General features: G+C 40.1%; 1 protein-coding gene across 1 annotated transcript in view; it reads right to left on the bottom strand.

The window, feature by feature from the left end:
• Window positions 1-23,575, bottom strand: part of LOC147230343 (mannosyl-oligosaccharide 1,2-alpha-mannosidase IA) — a 210,505-nt gene that overhangs the window by 93,743 nt on the left and 93,187 nt on the right. The window contains exon 3 of the mRNA XM_086153671.1: window positions 541-656. Within this exon, the coding sequence (XP_086009797.1) occupies window positions 541-656 (116 nt within the window). The remainder of the gene's footprint in view (window positions 1-540; window positions 657-23,575) is intronic.

Raw genomic sequence — 23,575 nt, 5'->3', positions numbered from 1 at the left:
GGACAAACTGTCACTTGACTTAACAGCACAACAAACAAACTCTGCCCTAGTTGCCACTCTATTTGTCTCACCCTCAGTTCCAGCGTGATATAAGGCCCTGCAGAGCCCAGTTGTTCCTGACCCCATCATTACAGGATTGCTCAATGAAAAGGCCATGGCTTCGGACGGCCTCTACTCTCTCTCAATTTTTCAAAGTTAAACATCCCTTCAACTCCCTTCTACCTCCTTTCTTATCTAATTTTCTGTCCCATGGGAATGCTCAAAAGAGGAATGAAATACCCCATAGAACAATGACACAGCATAGCCACTGGCCACACAGGAAACTATTGATTCCTACTGAAATGTCAAGAGCTTTGAAGAGCGTCTCAATGGGCACAAGGCTACTGTAATAGCACACCAGCCAATAGAGGACACCGGATTTGCTTAAAATCACCGTAGGCCCCTGCTTAAACTGTGAAAGAATGCTGTCTGGATAAGACTCGACCAGGATGATTCAAGTGAAGAATCTCAAAACAAGCAAAGAAATTTAGAATGTCTTACCGAGCTGAGGTCGAGGTTGGTCTTCACCCATTCCTTTGCATCATTATATTCATCCAACAATCCCATAATGTACAGGGTGTCCAGTGAATCAATGATAGATGCTCCCCTCAGGCCACCTGGAAAAAGCAAAAGAGGATTATTTTAAAAGTTGCTCAGAGATGAGGTCATTGAGGAAAAAATGATGTAGATGATATACTTTAAGATCAAATCTTTCCCAAACTTAATGTCAGTAGCACCTTTCCTAACCTGCCCAAAGTAAAAATTCTTTGCCTTTTCAGAAAATGTATTAACCAGTGTGGGAAAAAATGTAATGACAAAGGCCAGACACAAAAAGAACAAAATAAATAAGAAAAAAGTAAACAGCGGACAATTGAATATGAGTGAGTGTGATTATAGAACAAGCGTGTGAGAATAACAAGGATTTCACATCAATTCATACAACCAGGAGCAACACGAAAATGTGTATATCTATTATGTAATTAGTTAAGAAACGGAAAATCACTGACTACAAACTGGGGATTGAAATAGGCTTTGTGTCTTTTGAAGTGGGTGGGAAATGTGTCAAACTTAATAATAGAGGATAAGTAGACCGTAAAATCAACTGTTCCTCAATCTGCTCGATAAATTGAATGCAAAGTCCATGTGTCTTGTGAGTGTGTGTTTGTGTGTGCACTCTTTGTGTATTGTTGGTGTCTGTGTCCTGTATATGTGTTTTGAGTGTAAGGTGTGTATGCATAAGGAAGATTCCTGAAGGATATTTCAGACTGCAGATAAACTTATTAAAAGCTTTTCAGACGTTCATTCTATGAGACGAGTGAGTATGGTGGACAGTGTCCCTCTCCATAGGACACCATGACTCACACGGTAATATGGCCTTTGGGGTCATCTATGGGATGCTGGACCCCCCTAGGTTAGACAACACCCCTCATTAAAACACCATAAGGAAGAATATCTTTTGACAACGTCCTCATTCCATGCAAAGTTGCAGAGACGGAGTAAAGAAGCAGTTCTGTCGGCTCTTGGTGGGACAACACACATGAAAGTGTTGCCTTGTTAATCCAATATTCAGATAATCAGCTTGAAAATGTTCTCTTATACAATAGAAGTGTAAAGCAGTAGTTAACTTAATATTGAGTTTGACAATGGCAAAGGGTCAACGGTCAATAAACTCACAATGTTTAAGGATTTAAGTACGTTATTTATTAAAAAAAGTTATGTAATGTATATGTCTGTTTTGTCTGCTTTTTCTGCAAATCTAGATTACCGCATAATAATGAGGTTTTGTAGTTTTCCTTGATTAAATAAGTGAACTTGGAAACATAATTCACGTGTTAAACCTTCACAGTCTGTCAAGTATGTAATAAATATTACGCAAGTCGGTATGTATAATTTTAGCTGGAAGGCAGATTCAAGGATCATTGCTCAGCTCCCTCATGTTCTGATTAATAACACTGACAGTTACATTCACATTCGAGAGTCATCAACAAAGACTGAGAAGTTACACTGATGCAAACATTCACAAATGCTACAATAACACTCCAACAAGCTTGTCCCTGGAAATGGAGCAAATTTTAAATTCAGGGCTGTGGGTATAAGGTACTTTTATTTACGAGTGTGCTTTTTGGAGTCTCAGTCATAGCATTTCATTTCCATTCACATACTAATGGAGAAATAAAAGTGGTATGAATTCTTTCTTGGGAGATCATAAGGATCCTGATTCTCATACGACCAAATACGATTGAGGCTCAGTCAGATCGACATGGAGGAGAGATAAACATTATCCTCAAAGTATTAATGTTAGAGTCAAAGGACAAAATGACAGTTTGGGAGTTTAATCTCAAGAAACGGTGACAAAAGAAACAAAAAGATGATCTGGATTCTCATATTATACATAACTCAGGGGAAAAAATGCAATCCTGAGGAAACTGACCTGGTTAAATGAGAGAGATGATGAAAAAATATTCATCCCTGAGAATAACTGCACCCGGAGTAGATGTCTGAAATCGATGTGATGCAACCACGCGGCAACCTGCCACATCAAAGTTTTCGGTCTTTATGAGAAACTGCTGTTAAAATTCGCCCAAAAGCACACATTTTAATCATACCTTTGGGCCTGACACACACAGGGAGCACAGCCTGACCTGAACAGGAGCCTGTTCCCGTGATAACTGGGAGATTAAAAATAACTCTTCCAAAAGATGGCTGCGTTGGTTTTTTTTCATTTTAATCACTGTCTTTTGAAAGACATAGTTATCTTTGATATGGATCACAAACCAAAGCTTAAAGCACAGATTTTAAACACCCTAAAATTCGAAAAGCTATGTTTTTTTTTTCTCTCAAAGCCATGAATTGTGCAGAGTCAATATTTTACAGTAATAGTTAGTTGCTCCAACAGAACAACTTCTACTCAGGGAATCCCAAAAATCCCACAAGCTACTATCTCATCTACATTACCAACTAAACCTGAACCGAGGGAGATTAAAACAGAGCACTGACAACTGTTGACCTTTCACCTTCTCATCAGGGCGCAATGGATTAGCCGATGGGTTCAGCCATGGTGGCAACAAGGACTTAGTACAGAGGTCATTGCCAAATTGAATGAAGGCTGCTATAAATATAGATCTATTTCTCCTATCAGAAACTGACATATCATATTCATTAAAATCTACTAGGCAACGGTTTCTTCGCATGGGAATGAATTTCTTGCTTTCATCAGCAGGGTAGCGCAAAGGTTAATGCTTCAGCCTTCGAGAGGGGCCCTTCCTGTGAGGAGTTTGCATGTTCACCAAATGCAGTATGTTCTATGAAGACCCTAAATTGCTCATACATTAATTATTTGTCACTTGTGCAATGACAGATGGGATAGGCTCCTGCGACCCTGAGTACAAGTTAAATTATATACACGATGAATGAATTAATAAAAATCCATCAATAGGGTCAAAGTTACCATATTTTCACTGGCATTTCCCCAAGAGCACACTGACAAAATCCTTCACAGTGACAGAAACACCGAACCTTTTGATATAGGGTTCGAGGTCGAAGTGACCCGGCCACAATCTTCTTCCCATTTGACAGAGATAAAAATCATGAAGTACCAATAAGAGAAAACAGATTGTTTCAGATACGTTTCAAGGCTAATCCTTATGTGCCAATAAATCAGATATGAATCTCATATCTGTCATCTAAGCTCAGATGTTCTTTTTTGATTCTGGTTGCGCAACAGTTTTAATTAAATAATTTGGCTTTTGGCTTCCACAAGTTCTCCTCTGTTAGTGGCTGAAGCTTTGTTTCACTTCATCTTTGCATACATAATGTCTTGGGGAAAAATATGAAAGCCAGGGAAAAGACCAAAAGTTAATTTTAGGTGATAAATGGAAACCAGGCATCCAGACTTGGTTTATGAATGCAGCTTAACAGTTCCCTGGTTGACATTTCATATGATCAGTGAAGGATAGTTAGCCTGAAGCAGGGCACATGTTGTCCACATGACCATCTGCCGGGATCAGATCACTCAGTCAAAGTAGGCACACTATCGACGACAAATCATATGAACCTAAATGTTGATCTAGACTATGCCTTTGTTATTTGCAAGAATGATTTTTGGTCTGTTCGATAAATGACAAATCGTGAGGTGACACCCGAGAGGGAGATGTAATCAAATATGTAATGCCCTCCAGTCATCTAAGCCCAGAGGTTGCTCTTGGTGGCAGCAGGCAAAGATGCTGGGTGTGGAAAATTAAGCACTGGAGCAAAGATGACTGATTGACTCTGTGGATGGACAGAGCAGATCAATCCATCATAGCATATTCCTTCAGCTTCCATGGTCAAACACCTTATTTATTCCTGCTGGCCTTTGCTGCAAATCAAAAAACCACCAAGGGATTCTCCCAGGGTGCGGAATATTTGTAAAGAGTGAAAACCTGTGCACACTGACAAACCTAGGGACTTTTTTTTTTGTTACAGGTAATGACAAGTACATAAATTGCATTTTAGTGTCACGGTAGTTAGTGCTGCCACCTCACAGCAAGAAGGTCCCTAGTTCATTCCCATCAGGGGGCCTTTCTGTGTGGAGTTTGCATGTCGTTCCATACAGGTTCCCCAGTTTCCTCCAACAGAAATGGAAATGACCGAGTGAATGGTTGCATGTCTCTATACGTGGCCCTGCGATCAACTGACGACCGGTCCAGGGTGAATTCCAGCACTTGCTCAATGACAGCTGGGCTCCAGCACCCCCGCAACTCTGAGTGCAAGATTAGCAGTATGGATAATGGATGAATGAATAATGAATGACAAGTACATCAAATTGTGCTTAGGTTTCATTTACCTTACATTATTTCACGAAGTATTCCATTCTGGACTGCATGAGTCTGCGAGACACAAGAACTCAGAGCACAAATGCCTTTTTAGCAGACCAACGCAAACTCCTTATCATGATTCTTCACATTGGAAGCCTGTTTACTTGGGAAAATTGAATTTAGGTTGCAAGCTCTTCGGGCATCTGTTTTCCGTTGTGCATCAAGTTAGTCGAAACACAGAGGAGGAACGCATCGCTTTGGTAAGTTATGACCGTCAACTTGCCACAATCCATGTTTAGTCACTTCATGAGGAAATTCCTGAGACAATTGGTTAGGGGGCAGGATCTCCAACCATCTGGACCCTGCTTCATCCCACTGACTCTATTAGTTAAGAGTCTGGCTTTAATTTCAGTTCTGCAGCTTATGCATTCCTTTTTCGTATAAATATTCAATTGTGGAGCCAAGAGTTGACCTCAAACTGCTCGTTCCCTGTGTACCAACCCTGTGATAACCAAAAGCTATTCCACTAATCACCTTATCAACTTCTTGTTGTAACCATTAGCTCCTGTTGTAAACAAATAATGAAAAACAGAGGGGTGACTGATCTGAGTCATCAGTGTGACTCACTCCACATCATACCCCTGGAAACATGATTACATTTAAACATAACCATGTTGCATAAAGTAGATGAGGTCCAGAAAGGCAAGTGTAACTAAACTGTTATTCTCGAGTGTTAAATCCATTTTCCAACCCAAGTACACATTTATTTATTTTTTCAATTAATTCATTTCATGCTTAATCCTCAGATGAATCCAGTTACGTATGTGGGTCATTAAAGCAAGTGAGTGACTGAGTGAGTGTGTGTTTTCACATTCATGTTCAGGAGCTGTCGCCCACTTGACGTTCATTGACCATGTCTGTCACACACACCAGTCGGCATTGATCAAAGCGGGGTTTCATCAGACAACTTGCACCCACTTGATCAATCACTCAGCAGTGACTGCACGTGCGTGTGTGTGTGTGTGTGTGTGTGTGTGTGTGTGTGTGTGTGTGTACATGACGCTGCTGGGTACACTCTCCTGCGCACTTTTTTTCCCCCACTGCTCTAATTGTACACACAAAGATGCTCTAGATCCTGGTGCATGTGTGTGTGTGTGTGTGTGTGGGTTTGTGAGTGTGTGCGTCAGTACAAGCCTCTTCCTCTTCTTCTCCCTCCTCAGGGGAAGGTTCAAAGGCAACATTTCTGCACTAATTTTCTTTAACCTATGTGTGCTGGCAAAGCGCAAGCTAAATAAACACCAATGTTCCACAATTCCACACGATGCTCACTGTAGATTCTAATGAATTTACATTACAGATGCCGCACGGCCAACCAGATGTGAATAATCACATCTTGGTGATGGAGTGCTTTAAGAGACCCCTGGGAGATGTCCAATAGTTGTGATGTATATCTCATATTCCCGTTTGAGAGCCACAGTGAAAATTGAAGAATTAAACACATGATCAATAAGTCAACTGGTTGAGGTCATTAGTGATGAAAGATGCATATAGGTAAAGTCATGCTAACTACAAAGTCCTGTCACTGGTGCACGCTGCCATCCAATTATCACAGGCTGAGCATCTTGTTGGCATTAATTTCATCTGGCAGCGAAGAGCCAGACCAGGAGAGTCGACGTGCCCTTTTTGATGTTCACCGTACCTAACTGTTTGCAATTCAGGCCACTCGCTAAACCTGGCGGATAAAGAGCTCTACGGAGAAGGTTCTGTTGCTGAGAGGACCTCTGATGGAGGGGCACCAGCAAAGAAGTGAGGGGAGAGGGAAGTGGGTCGGGGGGGGGGGGGGGGGGGGGGGGGGGGGCTGTGGGATTAAGTAGTGTTACCTAGCAGATCAAGGAGGGGAGGTAGAGAAGAGAGAGTGAGAAATGCCACTATCATCAGTTTAAAGAGACCCCTGACAGGCGGGAATAACGTCTACATGCTCCTCCTTCAGGGGTAGCCCGGGGAGAAAGGTAAAGAATTATAGGCCAATTCTTAACACACCAGTACTTCCATTAGACAAAACCCTTTTATGCGCTGACTTGAGGAACTTGTTAGAACTACAGGATCTGCAAGTAAATCGGCAGAAACCTTGTGTAGAGTTTATTTAATGTCCTAGCGTTTCCTTTATCAGGCCCTCAGATACCGACCTATTAGTTTGTGATTTATTTGCAGTCACAAAACAAATGAACACTTGAATTAATTGATTTCAGGCATTCCATACATTAATCTAAAGATGTTGGGACAAGCAGATGATTTTCAAATATCTACTGAAAGTAAACATGACATGATTTTTTTTTTTTTAAGGGTTGGAGACTGGCTGCTCGTTGAACCCCCTCGGTGAGCCCGAAAGCTCCATCAATATCACATATTCCATCCCGGGGACAGATGAAGGTACCATATGTCCAATGCAAATGCGGCTTGTGACCAAGATTCGGGGGGAAAGGTGTTCATAATTAATGTCACACTGCTGGGCAACATGGTTTGAAATGTGTTGATTCATGATGACAAACACTCAGAGAAATTGTAGAGCTTGGGCAAAAAGTGGAAAAGCTCTAGTCCCCTGCGGTCCCTGATAGCTACTATGGTCTGATGTTTGATTGCTGCTTATAATGTAAGTTTGTGTATGTAAATAGTGAGATGTCTTATGGTTATTGTCTAAAAATCTGTTCTCAAAAGTTGGGCAAAATTTGTTTAGAAAGTCGGAGTGGATAAGAATTGATGTATTTCATAGTTTTAACTAAACTCTATCATTTTAAATTGAAAATTATAAAATTATAGCATTATTAACATACATTGTAACAATGGAGCAACACATCTAAAAGCAAATAGCAATTCAAGACTTCTTCAAGTAACAAAATACAGCAAAATCCATGTGAAAACGTAAAGGTTTCCATGTGTTTTCACATGTTAATTCCCCCCCCCCCCTTGAAAAGCCCTGCTATCTTATTTACAGCTGTCCCACTTGTTTTTATTTCCAAAATAATCAGCCACCGCCAATGAGACACTTCCTACTTTCTGATTCAACGAAAAAAAACCTACAGAGCCAAAATATTAGATGTAGAGACTAAAGGGGGGAGGAATACTATTTGATTTAAATACAGTTTTGTCATATTAACAATGTCATATTAACTTTAGACAGTAACCAAAAATATCATATGAGTGGGAGGAAACTAAAATTTATTGTTTTCATGTTGTCTCTGCTTTAAGATGCAATCTGATATTGCGGCGCAAATGGTCAGATAGCATGCCATCTGGTGACCGCACAGTGTTTTAAAAACTTTTATTGCAATGCAGTTATTTTAACAGCATGCCTGCAACGCTGAGGCCTCCTTCAGTGAGATTCCGTGCTTTTCTTGAATTACTAGGAAACATCTTTGATCCGTCTAAAACATTTGCATTTGTTTTGTCAGCCTGATTTCTTCATTTATTTATCCATTTATTTATTTGATACGCTGCGTTTCATTGCTTCAATTTAGTTTTGTTATGACAAAAGGGAGAGGAATGACTTCATTGTAGAGCCGAGTGTAATACCAAGTCTAGTGAATTGAAACACAAAATTTTGGGGTTAAAGATCATGAAAATCTAATTTGATTAAATTAATTAATGAAAACACACATATACATGTGTACCTATTTATACATACATGCAAGCATGTTTATACACACACACACACACACACACACACACACACACACACACACACACACACACATATATATATATATATGCATATATATATAAGATTACATAACATTACATTGATCCCTGTAGTGGAAATTCGGGAATACAAACACACATTTCCGCCTGCAGCATCTTGAGGAGTGTGCAAAGTTAAGCCAGTCTGACCGTGAGTGTAAAGTGCAAAGAGGTTCTTCTGCAGCTGCACATATAAAATCCTTACATTACGACCTGCATTTGATTTGCAGCTAGATTTAAGTGGGCAGGAGCTAATCCACCTGATTACCATGGTAAAGCTGCACAGAGCAGGGTTACATGCATTGTGCTCATTAGACATGTTTGAGTCGATCACCCGAGAACCCTGCAATTTGTTCTCTTTACAATGGACAAAACGAGACAGCAATATACTTCACTTTCTCCAATCGACTCTGAGGAGACTAACAATGAAGTCCATACTACTGTTCACTATAGGATTGATCACTTCCCCCAAATGTTGATTTAGCCCAGATGGAAATTGTGAAAAACTTTATTAAAGAATCCCTTTGTCTTTTTTTTTTTTTTTTTACAAAAAAAGATATTTAAATGAGGGAGGAACGGCGGTGTTTTGGTAAATGTTTTCGTGTCACAGCAAGAATGTCCCTGGTTCGATTCCTAAAGGGGGGACTTTTCCATGTCGCGTTTCTTCTGGGTTCCTCCCTATGTCCAAAAAAAATCTAATCACAGTTTATTAGGAACTGTGAATTGCTAAGACGCATAAAGGAGAGAGCGAATGGTTGGTTATGTTAGTACGATTGATTGGTGACCAAGGTAAACCCAATGACAGCTCCCACCATCCTGAGTCCGGGATAAGCAGTATAGAAACTGAATGAATGATATTTAAATCAAAGACTCTGCAAGTGTTAGGAGCTGTCTCATGATGTCTGTTTCTAAGAGATCCATCTAAGAAAAACTGATCCTACTTAAAGAATATGCTCTGGTGTGTGTGTGTGTGTGTGAGTGAGTGTGTGTATGTATGACAGTGATGTAGCGCCCTTATTCAGAGAAGAGCAGCAAAAGATTCAGGAGCTAATCTCTCAGTTCTTGGCAACACAGCACAATCCACAAACAAACAAACACAACTGGACCGCTCATTTGCGACCTGCTTTGAACTCAAGTGGAACATCGTAATTAACAACCTTCAAGAATCCATTTCAACCCCCCCCTGTCTTTTGTTATTACAATTTCAAATTGATTCTGTTCTGGCCCAGAAACCAAGCTCAACACAGAGTTCATTTAATTGCAAGGATGAGGCAGTCAATAACCCGGTGACCGGGATCGGATGGTTTTCATCTCACTTGGTCCTGACAAGGGACCGGTGATCCGTCTAAAAGCAACCGGTGCAATGTTCCCTTAATTTACAACCAAAAACGCAAATCAGCCAGAAGGGATACAACTTATGGACAAATCATGGAATGTAAAAGAATTGTAAAACCATATGGGAGGCGGAGCCTCAATTCACCTGTATAAAAACCATTAAATCAGGATATTTCAAAGGTTCAGGGGTTTCATAAAAAGGCTGTTTAAAGAAATTCTTTTGGGGCTCCAAAAAGTGACATTGCTTTTGGAGTTTCATGGTTCGGCCACAATCAGGCTTTTCCTGTTTTCAGGCTCCTTCATATATCCTTTCTGTCACTGTTTGAAGGTTAGCATATCCTCATTATAGTACTTGACAAACTGCAAACTATGTGGTTTCATATGTATGTCCAGGGAAGAAATGCCACCAAAATACAAACTTATTCAGATACCCGACACCAACCTTCAAAAACACGCTAAACTTTGCACACAGCTATATTAGGCGTATCCAGGTAACTATTTTTCAAAGGTGTATACTAAAAAGTGTCTGTAAAGGAGTGGATACTTTTAATAATATGCATGTATTACTGACTTTTACTGTGTTTATTTCTCGATTTAATGTCCCAACATCACTAAAATGAATGGTGAGAGCCTTAGGTGCCTTGCAAGCCAAAGCAGAGCCGATCAACTAGGGTAATATGTCACGTTAGTAAATGTCATCAATATCTATTCGGTGTGTTACCCCAGTTGGCTTAAAAGAAAAAAAAAAAAGACAGCCTCGATTCTGTTTCTCTATCCAGTAAACTTCATTTAATTTTGAGATTTGTTCCATCAATGAACTGGAACCCTATTGATTACACTGAGGTAAGGTTATATTCCTTGAAGGTCAGACCTTTCAAGAGTATTGGAATTGTCCATTAAAACCGCAATCAATGCATTTTACCTTAAAAGCTGCTCTGCAGTGTTCATTTACATTTCATTATCTTCATCAGTTTAATTAATCTCTAAATTATCTAAAAAATATATGTATGAGCTCTGTTTTCAACCCAGCGGTGAGCACTATGTGGAATGGCAAAAACACTTCTAATGGTGTTTTTTTGCCTTCGAGTGAGATCGTGCTTACTTGGCAAGACAGGAGGGAACAGAGGATTGATAGATCATGGCACATTAGAGCCTGAGATGAAATAAATTTGTTCCATTATGGGCCTGCAGAGGAAGAGGAGGAGGAGGTAGCTGAGCCGAAGCTTCCCACAGAAAGGGCTGAGAATAGTGACCCTTTGTTTTTGCCGCGTCAATTAATTTTATCGTGAGAGGTTTTAAGAAGAACTGATTTTAGTCTTTTTAGTCATTCACTCCTCACGAAGTCCTCCAAATTGATGTAATAAAGAAACGGGTTACATTGTGAACTCAATGATTGAAGTGTCAAATCTTTAAAAGGCACTAAAACAGTTTGACATGCATCAAATCAAATCACCAACAAATGTATGATATACACAATTCACACTTTATTCGAAAGGACTCAGAGAGCTGCACTCCTATCTAATTGCAGGAATTTCATTTGCCACCGTGGGAAAGTGTGGCGTGTCAGCGCAACGGCCCTGTCTGATATGACAGCCCCAAAGATGAGATTACACGCCGCACACAGTGTTATCGAACCCCCTTCACATCCTCCCTCTCCCAAAAGCCTTGCTCGCATTGATCAGACACTCCAATGCAACAGGAGAAGGGGGGACATGGGGGGCTATCACACATCTGATGCTTTGTCAACCCAGCATTCCTGATTGGGCGCAAGAGCCAAAGCTGAAAGTTCTGATTGCTTGATAAGGAGACTCGACTACAGTGAGTCAAATGATGAACTATAGGTCTGCCTAAAAATAATGTAAAGTAGGAAATTTCTACCGTTTGATAAGGTTTAAAAAAAAATAAAAAGAAACGTATTGCAGACAGGCATTTAAAGCAAAGTGAAAGAGCGAGATCATAGTGATATAATTTATGAGTGATTTTGCAAAGAATAGCACAATTTGCAGAGAGAGCCTCAAACATTTAACTGAACACTCCTGACAGGAGGGTGTTTCTTTTTAAGAAAAAAAATGCAGAAAAAAAGTAGATTTCTTTCATCAAGAAAAGCCCATTTAGAGAACATTCATCTGAATATTAAACAGCTTGCTCCACTGCAATTTCACTCCCTTTTAGGGGTGGAATACACATATAATATATTCAAGTATAAAATGAGCTAACTGAAATCGGTGTCCAGATTATTCAACATCAATTTCTTTTGCATCCATTACTCAGTTTACGGCAGTGTGACCGCGTACTGTTTCCAAGATGCCAAGAGCCGTTTTTAAGAACCCCACACACACACACACACACACACACAAACACACACATATCTTTAAAATGCTGCCCAGACTGTCAAACTCGATGTGAAGTTTTTTGCTACCTGAGCAGGGGCACACAACGGCATGCAGCAATAAAAGAAATTCATTTCACGCAATTTGACTTATTCATCTGTCGTGCCCCCCACCCCTCCCTCCAGTCACCACCAGATTCTGATGTGAGCAAACAGAAAATGTGAGACACACCTTGCAGTGATTTACCATGCATCACTGGCCACGGAGGGAGAATACTATTTTCTGGTCGCATAGTACAGGATGACACAAAAATAAAGGGAATACGGGGCGAAGGTGCACGAGAATATAAGCTTAGGAGCAGACGCAAAGGTCAATAAACTGCTGCTAATCTGACAGAGGTCTTTGCTACAGTCTCAGAGATGTGTCTTATGCTCATAGCTGTCAATGGAGGATGTTTGAAACAAACAAAAAAAAAAAAGTCCAAGCAGACAGACACAAGTATGTATAAATGCGATTGGTACAACGCCTGTGCCAGAAAAAAAAAAAAAAAAAAACACTCTAACCTGTTTGCAAAAAGAATTACAAATATCCAGACGATTAATATTCTGATATTGAAAAATGGCTTTCTGTGATGAAAAAAAAAACTCAATATGAGGGAGTTTATAAGCTGGTGGAAAAAAAAGGCAAATTTTGATATGAACATTGGGGACAGGGGGGATTGTAGGTCTGATGAGTGAGTGTGCAAAGGATGTGTAGTTTTGTGAGAGGCTGGGTGCAATAAGGCAACGTTAAAAAAAGTACTGTGTATTAATAGTTCCTAAAACCACCACAAGCTTAAGAGCTTTGCTGGACGGGCTCATGATTAAAACTGCCAAACTCTGATTACTACAGAGCAAATGGAATATCTCAGGTTACCGTGACGTCATTACGAGAGCGACTCCCTCCGACGTCATGGGCAGACTGATCGGTGATCACAGATTACATAAAGACTGCATTAAAGGATCTTAGCAGCCCCGGATGTCATTGAGGAAAAAAAAGCGCAGGGTTCTGAGCCACAATTCCAACCAGATGAAGACAATCTTACCCCTAACCTTGTATCCACTGGCCTGTGATTGAATTGGTACGGTAAAACAGTACAATCCCTTATAATCTCGGTTTCATCGTACATTTTGCATCTAGTTTTTCATCTTCTTGGCTCTAATCCCTCAGCTGAGGCCTGTTGATGAGCTCATGCCCCCTGAGAGGAACTTACTCTAATCAGGGAATGGTATAAATTTGCCAGTTACAATAATAAAAAAAAAGAGACCCATTTCTTTTTATTCTGTTGTAACTCGTACTGCTATAAAATTACATTTTTATGCAGAAGGACATGAGCTACATCATGTCAGAGCCTTTATACGCATCAAAACAATCATCAAGGAAAAGCCTCACAGCAGGCCACTACAAAATCCCCGGTACAATGGAAAGGCGATGCTCTTTGTAGCTTTGCGGTCATCTAAACGTTTTCCTTCTTTAAAAAACCAAGTCATTTTATGCACATACAATCCGAACAGATAAGGCAGGGGAGAACGGCTGCGATAGAATGTCCACCCCTGGAGTTCTTGGTCACATAAAGTTTCTCATCTGGCTGCACCTGAACTCCTCGACCACAACCATTGTCGCTGCGAAACATCCCTTCCATCTTTTACTACTGACGTATTAATGAGGTGATAAAAGTTTAATTAACATTAAAGATATGGTTCATCAGCCAAATCCCCCTGTGAATCCCTTGAGGAAATCTCTTCTAGGCCCGCACAAATGTCCAGTTGGAGTCCAGGATGAACTAATTACATTTTGTTAGTCAAGGTCACTGAGACCTCACTTTCACCTCATTCTCATCGATGTTTTATGTCAGAAATGCATGCAGGGGGGATATCAATACATCTAGCTCAAATGCCCAATTTATCAAGGATGAAATAATACATTTTAGATACAACAAAGGGATTTCAAAGCAGTAATGGGCAAGCCGTTGATAGATAATATAATGTCAAACAAAGTTTCTACTAAGGCACAACATGCGGATGGTGTTACGGACAAAATGTAGAGAATGCAGCTGGGGCCGATGAATGGGAGAACAAACTTTTACAAAGGGAAAGATACATAATGGGTCAATGTATATCTAGTCCTGCCTTTAGAAAGAAAAATGGCTCCATCTTCATCATTGGATTTTAAAGCCAAAGAATGGTGCCTGTGGGCACCACTAAGATCTTAGTGACCTCCCAGATACAACTAGACTTTTTGTTTTGTGCTGCCTAATTGTGCCCTAAATATTGATAAATCCAAGATGGACATCCCTTGCTTTGTTTGGGTATTAATGGCATTGTTCGCTTAAAGCAAACCAAAGCAGTGAGAAAGGCAGCAGGTATAGGCAGTGCATGTGCATCTGTGGAGACTTCTTCTAGGTCTTTTTCAACCCAATGCTGAAACAAAAACATTGCCAGGATCTTCACTATGTCTTGCAGCACAATTTTCAAAAGTTTATGATACATCTGTGTTTTTCTTCGGCTTCATAAGGGAAGTTACCGGTCAAAGCGGGAAGTCTGGTTTTCTCTACTTGGGCTGTTTCTGCTGCGACCAACCTGTTGAAAAGATGGATAGATGGATGGCTGGATGGATAAAGAATAGTTTGGTCATGAAATCACTAGTAATGAAATCACCGGTGGGGGGAAAAAGGACTTTCAGTTTGCAGCAAAGGAAGCCAACAGACTTTGAGTTCAGTAAGTGTCCCAACCTCTTTCACTTATGCATTGATCAAGCTTCTTTAGACAATAAACTCTACAGCCAAAAAAACGATTACATACTGTACATAAAGTTAGCCACACGCAAAACGTGTTAACAAAAATCAAAACATGAATTGAGAATGTGGTGCAAATATATTGCTTTAAAATGGCATCAAATGATTGGAACTGATAGCTGTGCGGTTAAGGGACTTGTTTGTGTCTTTGTGCAAGGAAGCCTTTGCATTTGTAGAGCCTGGACATCCCATCATCAGTCAAAGTCAGATGAGATCAATGATAGCAGGAATTGGCCCACTTAGAAAACAATCCATGTTGGGATCTGTATATTATAGATATGGATAAACAAAACTACTGAAGACAAAGATAAGAAATCCTCCTGGACACATCTCATCATTACAAACAATGCACCCTTTAAAAAAACAGATGTTACAAAAATACAATCACAGAATTGGGAATACGCAGCATGGAATTTATTGCGGCAATCAATGTTTTATATATATATATATATATATATACATATATATTTCTTTCCAATTTATATGTTGATCTCTTCATAAGTAAACCAAAATACAAAATTGTAGAAAAGTGTGGTGTGCAGATTAATTCCCATCAATAAATGACTTATTTCTTTAAGATCTTTTGGTTTTAGGACTGACTGGGCAAAGGGGAAAAAAAAAAGGTGATACTGAGAGGAGGTTTGGGACACACTCTCAAATTGGGACAGATAGTGATTTGTCGCCCGATTGTGGTTGCCATGGAGACAGATGATTTCTTCCACACAATGATGGAGCCCATGGGATATAGAAACGGATGGGGTGGAAATGGAAAGTGGGCGTATGGTAACCACCCTTCATTCTGTCTGCACCTCTAATGTGACAGGCAGCGATAGGTGCCGTTTACGTGGCCCTTCCTTTAACCCTAATGGCAAAGGATGTTTCGACTCCCTCCCCCATTCTCCCTACAATTCATGACCAGGCGCCAGGCCATGTGGGAGGAAACAGAGAGCGAGAGGAAATAAACTGTCTATTATAAAGCAAAAGGTGGAGAGGACTGTGGGCAAATGTCGTTGGAAGTGGCTACGGGTTTAATTTATTTTAATAAATAGGTTTCTCTCTTCTTTGATAAACCTATTGTTCATTCTTTTTTGTTGAGCATTTTGAAAAACTGAGTTCATTTAAGAACTGCGAACTTTGTTTACACGAGCCTTATGAAATGAGTTGAGGCAGAAATTGTGAAAAATTAAGTTGATACTGACCTCAGCGAGAGCAATTACGTTTTTAAGGAATTAGAGTTGTAGCCATGAGCCAAACCTAAAATAAAAGAAATTAGGTGAAGTACAAATGGTATTTACAGTAAATTTGAATAGCACTAATAAGTGAAAAAATATTCTTGTTTATTATTTTTAATGCCCTAGCCCAGGGGTGGCCAACCGGTCTGAGACCAAGAGTTACATGTTTTACTCTGTTGCTGCAGCCGCATCATACGCATCGGCACACATGAACATAACTCCATCCCTTCTTCACACAAAAATACCTTTGCTAAGCCAAATTTATTGAAAATGTCACACACCAACATGATAGTGACAGAAATTGACTTCTACAGTAGTAAGACCACTGGCCGGTCTTTTCAACAATATAACTTGTGTACACTGTCTCACACAGACAAACTCCCAGTTCAACCAAGTCCACAAACATAAATATGATAATTAAAAACCGTGTTTTTCTTTTAATATGAATGTTACTTCTTGGGACTTCTGGCATTCCTTGCCTTAAACAATCCTCTTCAAATCTAGCTTGTATTCCATCGTTGCAACTTGAACCAATTCTTTCACATGGTTGTCAGTCAGAACAATTCAATTCTTTGATTTCATGTGTTTAAGTGTGGAAAACACAGACTCCCTGACATATGTTGACCCAAACATTGACAGTATCTTAAGCGCAGCCCGTTTGAAATTAAAGTATTTTTTCATTGGCAGACTTTTCCAGAACTCTATGGTCCCTTCCTTTAGAGCAGGTTTCAGTTGGTCTTTCTCACAAAGATTAATCATCTCCAACTCAGCTGCAGCCTCATCTGTGGAACTTTCAAACAGTCCGTCTCAGCATTAAATGGATCGATGCATTTGCGCATTTGACGAAAATACAGTATTAAACTCAAGCGAAGCCAACAAGCACATTAAAAAAAACACAAACTTCGATATGAATGTAAAAGCTGCATAAAACCGGGCAAAGAGTCACAGGTTGCCAAGGTCTGCCCTACCCCTTTGCCTGGGAGTTATACTTCGTATACCCCATTTTTTTATCCTTTTAAAAGTTAAAATAAAAACATAAATAAATATTTTGAGAGTTCTCCAAAAAACTTCAGAATTTTTTGACAGAAACATACAAACATTTTGAGATGTGATCAATAAATCAGATGTAAGATTCCTCACTTTGTGAATTAAATGGAAAAAAAAATAGATTCACAGAATGGGTGCAATTTCAAAGTTTGATTCTTCACATATATGGGTACACTATGTACACATGAACGTATACAGGTATGCATGTGCTTTTTTGTTTGTTTGTTTGGAGTTTTTACTGACAAAGTCTCTTGATTACATTGGTGAATGTGCACTAACTCTACGGTCAGCATGTGTATGCTGACCGGGTCCAATGCACGTGGATGCGCGTGTGTCCGACAGCCCTTCCTGAATTGTTTGCAAGCAGCACGGTCTTTAAGAATGTTCGTGTCAGCAGTCTCAGCAGGAGCTCCATCAAACCTTCGTTCGCTGTACGATTATAATAATGATATATGGACGGGTAAATTGGGAAAAATCCCCGAGCACTTTAAAAGGGCTGTGAAACCCTTGATACTCCATATTTACTCCATAAAACATTTATCCTGCCTTTCAATTCAATCTCCAGCAAGAGATGACTGAATAATAAATATCCAGGGCTCCATCATGTAGGTCATTGATCTGAGTTGAATCAAGCTTTCAAACCAAACCCCCCTATGCTCAGACAGCACCTGGCAGTGCTTTAGATCGCTTGAAGATCCTCAGAATTGTGTAATAAATGCTTCAGGTTTTAAACTCTCCCGAGATGTGCCATAAGAGAGAGGGTCAAGGGTTCAGTCCGTGTCATTAGAAGTTTTCTCATTTAACATTCCAGAAGCCGCTCAGAGAGCGGGGAAAAAAATGCAGTGACCTGCTGCTCTTTAATTGCACCTCTTGGGAAACCAATTCAGGACAGAGCTGGAGAAGATGGAGGAAAGAATTACCTCCTGTATTTTGAATCTATCCTAAATCTGCGATGTCCTCATGAGTGCAAAGGGTTTGTTTTATTGTATTAAACTTTTATATTTCCCCGTGAACCTCTATAGTGCCATGTTTGAACCACTTGAAGGGGGTTCATATGATGAAGTCCCCATCCCCTCGAACAGGTTCTTTCTAATAATCAGTTATCAATTGCTAAAATGAATGGTTACAACATAACTTGTATCTTATTCAAAACATTACTGGCAATTTGGAGTCTGAGCTGAATATCCGAGGTCAAATCTAAGCAGAGTAGAATGAAATATACGGTGGCAAAAGCTTGGTTTGCACAGGATCTAGTACAACTGTTGGGGCAGAGAAACATAACGTCCCTTCCTGCGGTGAAAGAGGCCTCATTTGTTTAGAGCTCAACGGCAATTGTGAATAGCAGCATGATGTCGAGCCCTGAAAGAGCCACAGGATATTAATGTTGACGAAAAATCTGTGGAGTGACTGTGGACACCTAATATAACGTCTCCTCTTCTCAGCACAGTCACAAGCCCCCGTCCCTGCCATCTGTTGGACTTTGGTTTTGGCATTTCATATGTCCTATGCTTCAGTTAGTGACCCACATAATGAGGTTGTTCACAGTAGGATGAACAACTCTTAAATCCTTTCTTTGGGCTCTGGGAGGGGATGGTTTCTCACTTCAGAACGGGTGGCGAAAGGGATGTAGTGCGCAGGGGCTCAAATAAGAAGCAGTTATGTGTTGGTCATGGTAAAAGAAGGAAAATAAGAGGTCGTCGGAAGCTGCCACGGTGATTGCAAAGTGCCTCAGGGTTTTTCCTGTATTTACCTTGTCTCGCTCAAACAGGTACTGAGATTTATTTGGTCAGCAATGAGTGTCTGTCTGGTTTTAAAATGCTTCTTTGGTCAATGTTTCCAGTCCTGATAGATGCTTTCAAGGTTAAATAAGATCATTTTAAATTATTTGCTTTTTGATGTAAAGCTGCAGATGTCAAGACGCAATACGGTTCTGGTTTTTGTGTGAAAGCAGATGTTGAAGTCTTCCAACGAGCATCTCTGGATTTCAAAGTCCATATTATTGCGGATTAAATATTCGCAGTGCTGCCTTTATGGGAGCCCCAGCTGCGGTGTTTGAATTGATCACTTTAATGAGTTTATTGCCAAGTGACTTCAGCAAATAAACCCCTACTCACAAAAACACAATTCAAAAAAGGAGGGCCAAGGAAACGTAAGAAAGACACTTTGAAACATATCAGCTTAGCACCCGGGCCATGTCAGCGCCTCCTGCTCGCCCCACCTCCACATATCACATCCGACAAAGCCTCGCCGGCTTCCAGCTACAAGTGTGAAAGGGCAATAACGGTCTAGTTCCACGAGCGGAATGGGATTTTCATTGAAGTTTTCCTCGGTATTTGTGTCCACATCCGGGTGGAAACAATTGCAAAGATAAAATCAAAGAAAATAAAAGGACAAAAGCCTCTTTGCAGAACCAATCCACAGGCCTCACCTTGCAGAGGTTGCCTGCCTGCAAACGGTCCCATGCACAGTCATCAAATGTGACTTCCTCGCCCTTGGGCTAAAAAAAAAACTTTTAAATAAAGTCACTGTAAATCCTTTAATTCAACAATTCTGTGGACACCGACGATTATGCCTTATCAGTGGTGCTGTGATTTCAGTGTTTAAGAAAGCTTTCACTGTGTGAGAGGGCCATTGTCCAGTTTGTCAAACCACAAAAGGAGAAAATCACGGCTGCCAGCAGTATTAAGGCAATTTGGAATTATGATTTTCTTACTGTTTTGTTTGAACGACCCCTTAAATATGGTGCCTAGAAGTCACTAATGGCGCTGTTATCTCGCGCCATCTGCCACTGCTGCAGGAAGTGTTAGTCAGAGACTGATTGACTTCAGTTAGAGAGAGCAGGAAAGGAAGAACAGGAAATTCAGACCCTGATATTCTGTTAATGTCAGTTTGCCATCCCACATCACATATTCTTTATTACTGAATAAAGAAACAGTCCTGATGGTGTTTTGCTGAATCTCCAATTCAAATTTTGTTACTGTTGGTCCAAGTCTGCATCTGATCAGGACCGAAAAAACGCACAACCTACTGTGATTCAGAACATTATAATTTCAGATATAGGACTAAAGATTAGGTGAAGAATAACTTCAGGGCAAGAAAACAAATTAGCACAAAAGTTTTGAACCTAAGGACCCTAGTAGGTTTCCTGGTCTTTATCGGTTTTGTTTGCATCCCTATTTCTTTTTTATGTCAAATTTGAGAGCATTTGGGACTTTTTTCTCATCCAACCAGCACGAAATAGCAGGTCATTAAGATGGATTCTATGAGCACCAGCCTGGTAAACATCAGTCAGCATTCTCCTGAGGATTGTGTCTAACAGTAAAAACTTCTTTTTGTGGGTTGACATACTGTGAAAACTTCACTGTGCTGGAATTCAATACAGCAAGCAAAAGGAACCATGATCACTGGGTCGGTGACTGTTTATAAAGAGATAAAGAGGATTTCGCCATCCTTGATCTAAAAACACCATTTCAAGAAGAAAAGACAGAAAAAGATCCTCTCACTTTACAAGAGTTCATGGTTTGGGGCTGTTGAATATCCTTTCAAAACTTTGTTCTTGTCAAAAAAAGAGCAGGAAACAGATCTGCAATTACAAGAGTAGACAGAGTCGACTTTGAGAGGATCCATTTTTCGGATTTATCCAAGCCAGGGCCCTTTATCCTTTTAGAAGTAAGTAAACTCTGAACTGAACTTCGAGAGTGCTAAAACAATTACATCCCATCCCACCCCTGATTTGCTTCTCATTACACGGCGGTGAATTTTAAGTTTTGGTTTTCTTGATCATCTAAGGCGACCTGCCCCTTAAGGGCGCCAACCTCGTTTTTAACGGAAAGCTATCAACTAGATTTTCAGTAAGCTATCTAAGCCAGCAACACAATTATTGCATCAGTGTGATTATAATTATGGTTCAGGAACACAGGGAATCAAATATGAGGTGTAATTTTGCTTATCGTGATTTTCCGGCCTGGAGTGGGGATTTTCAAAATGGATCTTTCCGAATCAGCATTGTCCGTTGGTCGATCCTGAGTGTAAAGTACATTTATCCCCATTTGGAGCCTCTTCAGGATGATAATGCCTCATTTGTGTTTAACATCATTATGATTTCAGTGCAAGACTTGGGGCTGAGCTGGGTTCGCTCGGAGATAAGCTGGAAACGCAGAACTGTCACTTCTGATAATTTTCGTTAATGCTCTCCACCACAAAACTAGGGCACAAGAACTCGGGTAGCCAAACATCAAAATAATTCAGAGAGCCGTGGGCTAAGACTCGCTAAGTCTGGTGTCCCTAAAATAACTTTGCATCTTTCCCACACTCGTTTTAAACAGTTCAAACCCTCAGAAGGGGTTAGGGCTTTCTCAACAGCCCTGGAGCCCAAGAAGCAACATAATATCTCCAGTCACAAAATGGTGCGACTCACTCCTCTGTCCCTGTCGTTTGTCTCAATTTTACAAACCAAATAAAATCCTCGTAACCTTTTGAATCCCTGTTTCCCCAGGAAGGCATAACATTTTGCTCTCTCTATATATACACATACATACACACACTCACGTGTTTTGTTTTTTTATCAATTGGTCCAAACCAACTGTTTCATCAATGATCAATGGGAGGAAGTGGAAATGTAATAGCATTTACATTTATAGAGTAATAAGTGCAAGATATGGGAGGCATGGCGGTGCTTCCAGCTCACAGCAAGAAGGTCTCTGGTTCAATTCCAAGAGGTTTGCGTGTTCTTCCCCGTGTTTCCTCTGGGTTCACCGGTTTCCTCCCACAATCGAAGAAACATACAGTATAGAAGGTCAACTAGTGACCCTGCATTGCCCAGACATGTGGATGTGAGGGTGAATGGTTGAACGCCCAACCCACAGAGGATCCTGACTGCTAGACAAGCGGTTCAGATCGTGGATGAATGAAAGAGTGCAAAATGTAGCTTTGAAGGGAAGGAGAGGAAATGGACGTCGCTACGCCAACTTATACTATCACAAGCATTCTACTCAATGTAATCTCGTCATAAGGGCCAGACTATTTTAAAAACAGAAGAAAATTGAACACATTTGCTTTAATATGCTTGTTTTCTATTGATTGAATTCATCCCTGCACCAGTATGTCGTACTAAAAGAGAGGACTGAGGAGAAGAAATAATTCCTCAAAATGTAAGAAATTTACGACATGCTTTTTACCTCTTTTAAGCACTGCTCCTTCCTGTGATTTAAAAATTGCAGTGGCAGATTTTTTATTGCATTTCGATTAATTGCTCGGGCTGTGAAGAGCCGCTCTAATCCTTGTCTGGTCCTTTTTTTTCTCTGCTCTATAATCTCTTTGCTTCATTTGTAGAGAAAAGCTGCATTCTGACCCCTAATTGGAAGTAATTTCACAAAGCCATGCCAGTGTTTGATAGCAATGAGCACCTCCTGTAGTGTGATTTATTATTGCTGAGAGCCAACGGCACAATGAATCCAGCTCTTGGTTCGACCTTCCATGCTGTGTACTTATGAATTTTACAAAGTAAATGTTGAGGAAATGCTTCGAAGGGATGAATCTAAATTACAAGTGAGGGCACAAACCTCTGCTAAGGCGACATACTGTACAGCAATATTCGATTACAGGGGATAATTGTTGTTTTTATTTTTCTACGGTTATGTTGCTGGGAGCGAGTAGCTGGGAGACCACATCCCAAGTTGTAATATTGTCCATCACACACTCCTATTAATTTTTCTGGTATAAGTCTCAAAATATCTGGGCACTTTGATTGAACTACGATATAAGTGAAGGTAAAATTAAATATGCTTGTAAAACATAGCATTGAAAAATAAATTGAGATGAAAATGATATTTAAGTGGAATCTGATTAAACAATAATGTTTATAATCATCAGGAATTTCTCATTGTCAAGCTTTGAGTACTATCACATCATATTCTGACTTTATATTTGACACATTTAACTCTTATAACACAAGAATTATTGATAAGCTGGAGTTGCTGTTGATATCTAGAAGTGGAAATCTCTTAAAAAAAACCTTGTTGAATGACAGCTTAAGTCGATGAATGATACTGGTGAGTAGTTTGCAATTACCATTTTTACCACAGGTCAACATCAAGGCAGAATGGAGGAGATTCACTGTAATTCATTCATCCATTCATTTATTATCTATACCACTTATCCTACATTCAGGGTCACAGCAGGGCTGCAGGCTCACCCAACTGTCATTGGGTGAGAGCAAAATTCACCCTT

This window comes from Fistularia commersonii, chromosome 10 (genome assembly GCF_037954325.1).
Source record: "Fistularia commersonii isolate RoL2024-O1a breed Wild chromosome 10, RoL_Fcom_v1.0, whole genome shotgun sequence".
NCBI lineage: Eukaryota > Metazoa > Chordata > Actinopteri > Syngnathiformes > Fistulariidae > Fistularia > Fistularia commersonii.
This window is presented reverse-complemented; position numbering and strand designations above follow the sequence as displayed.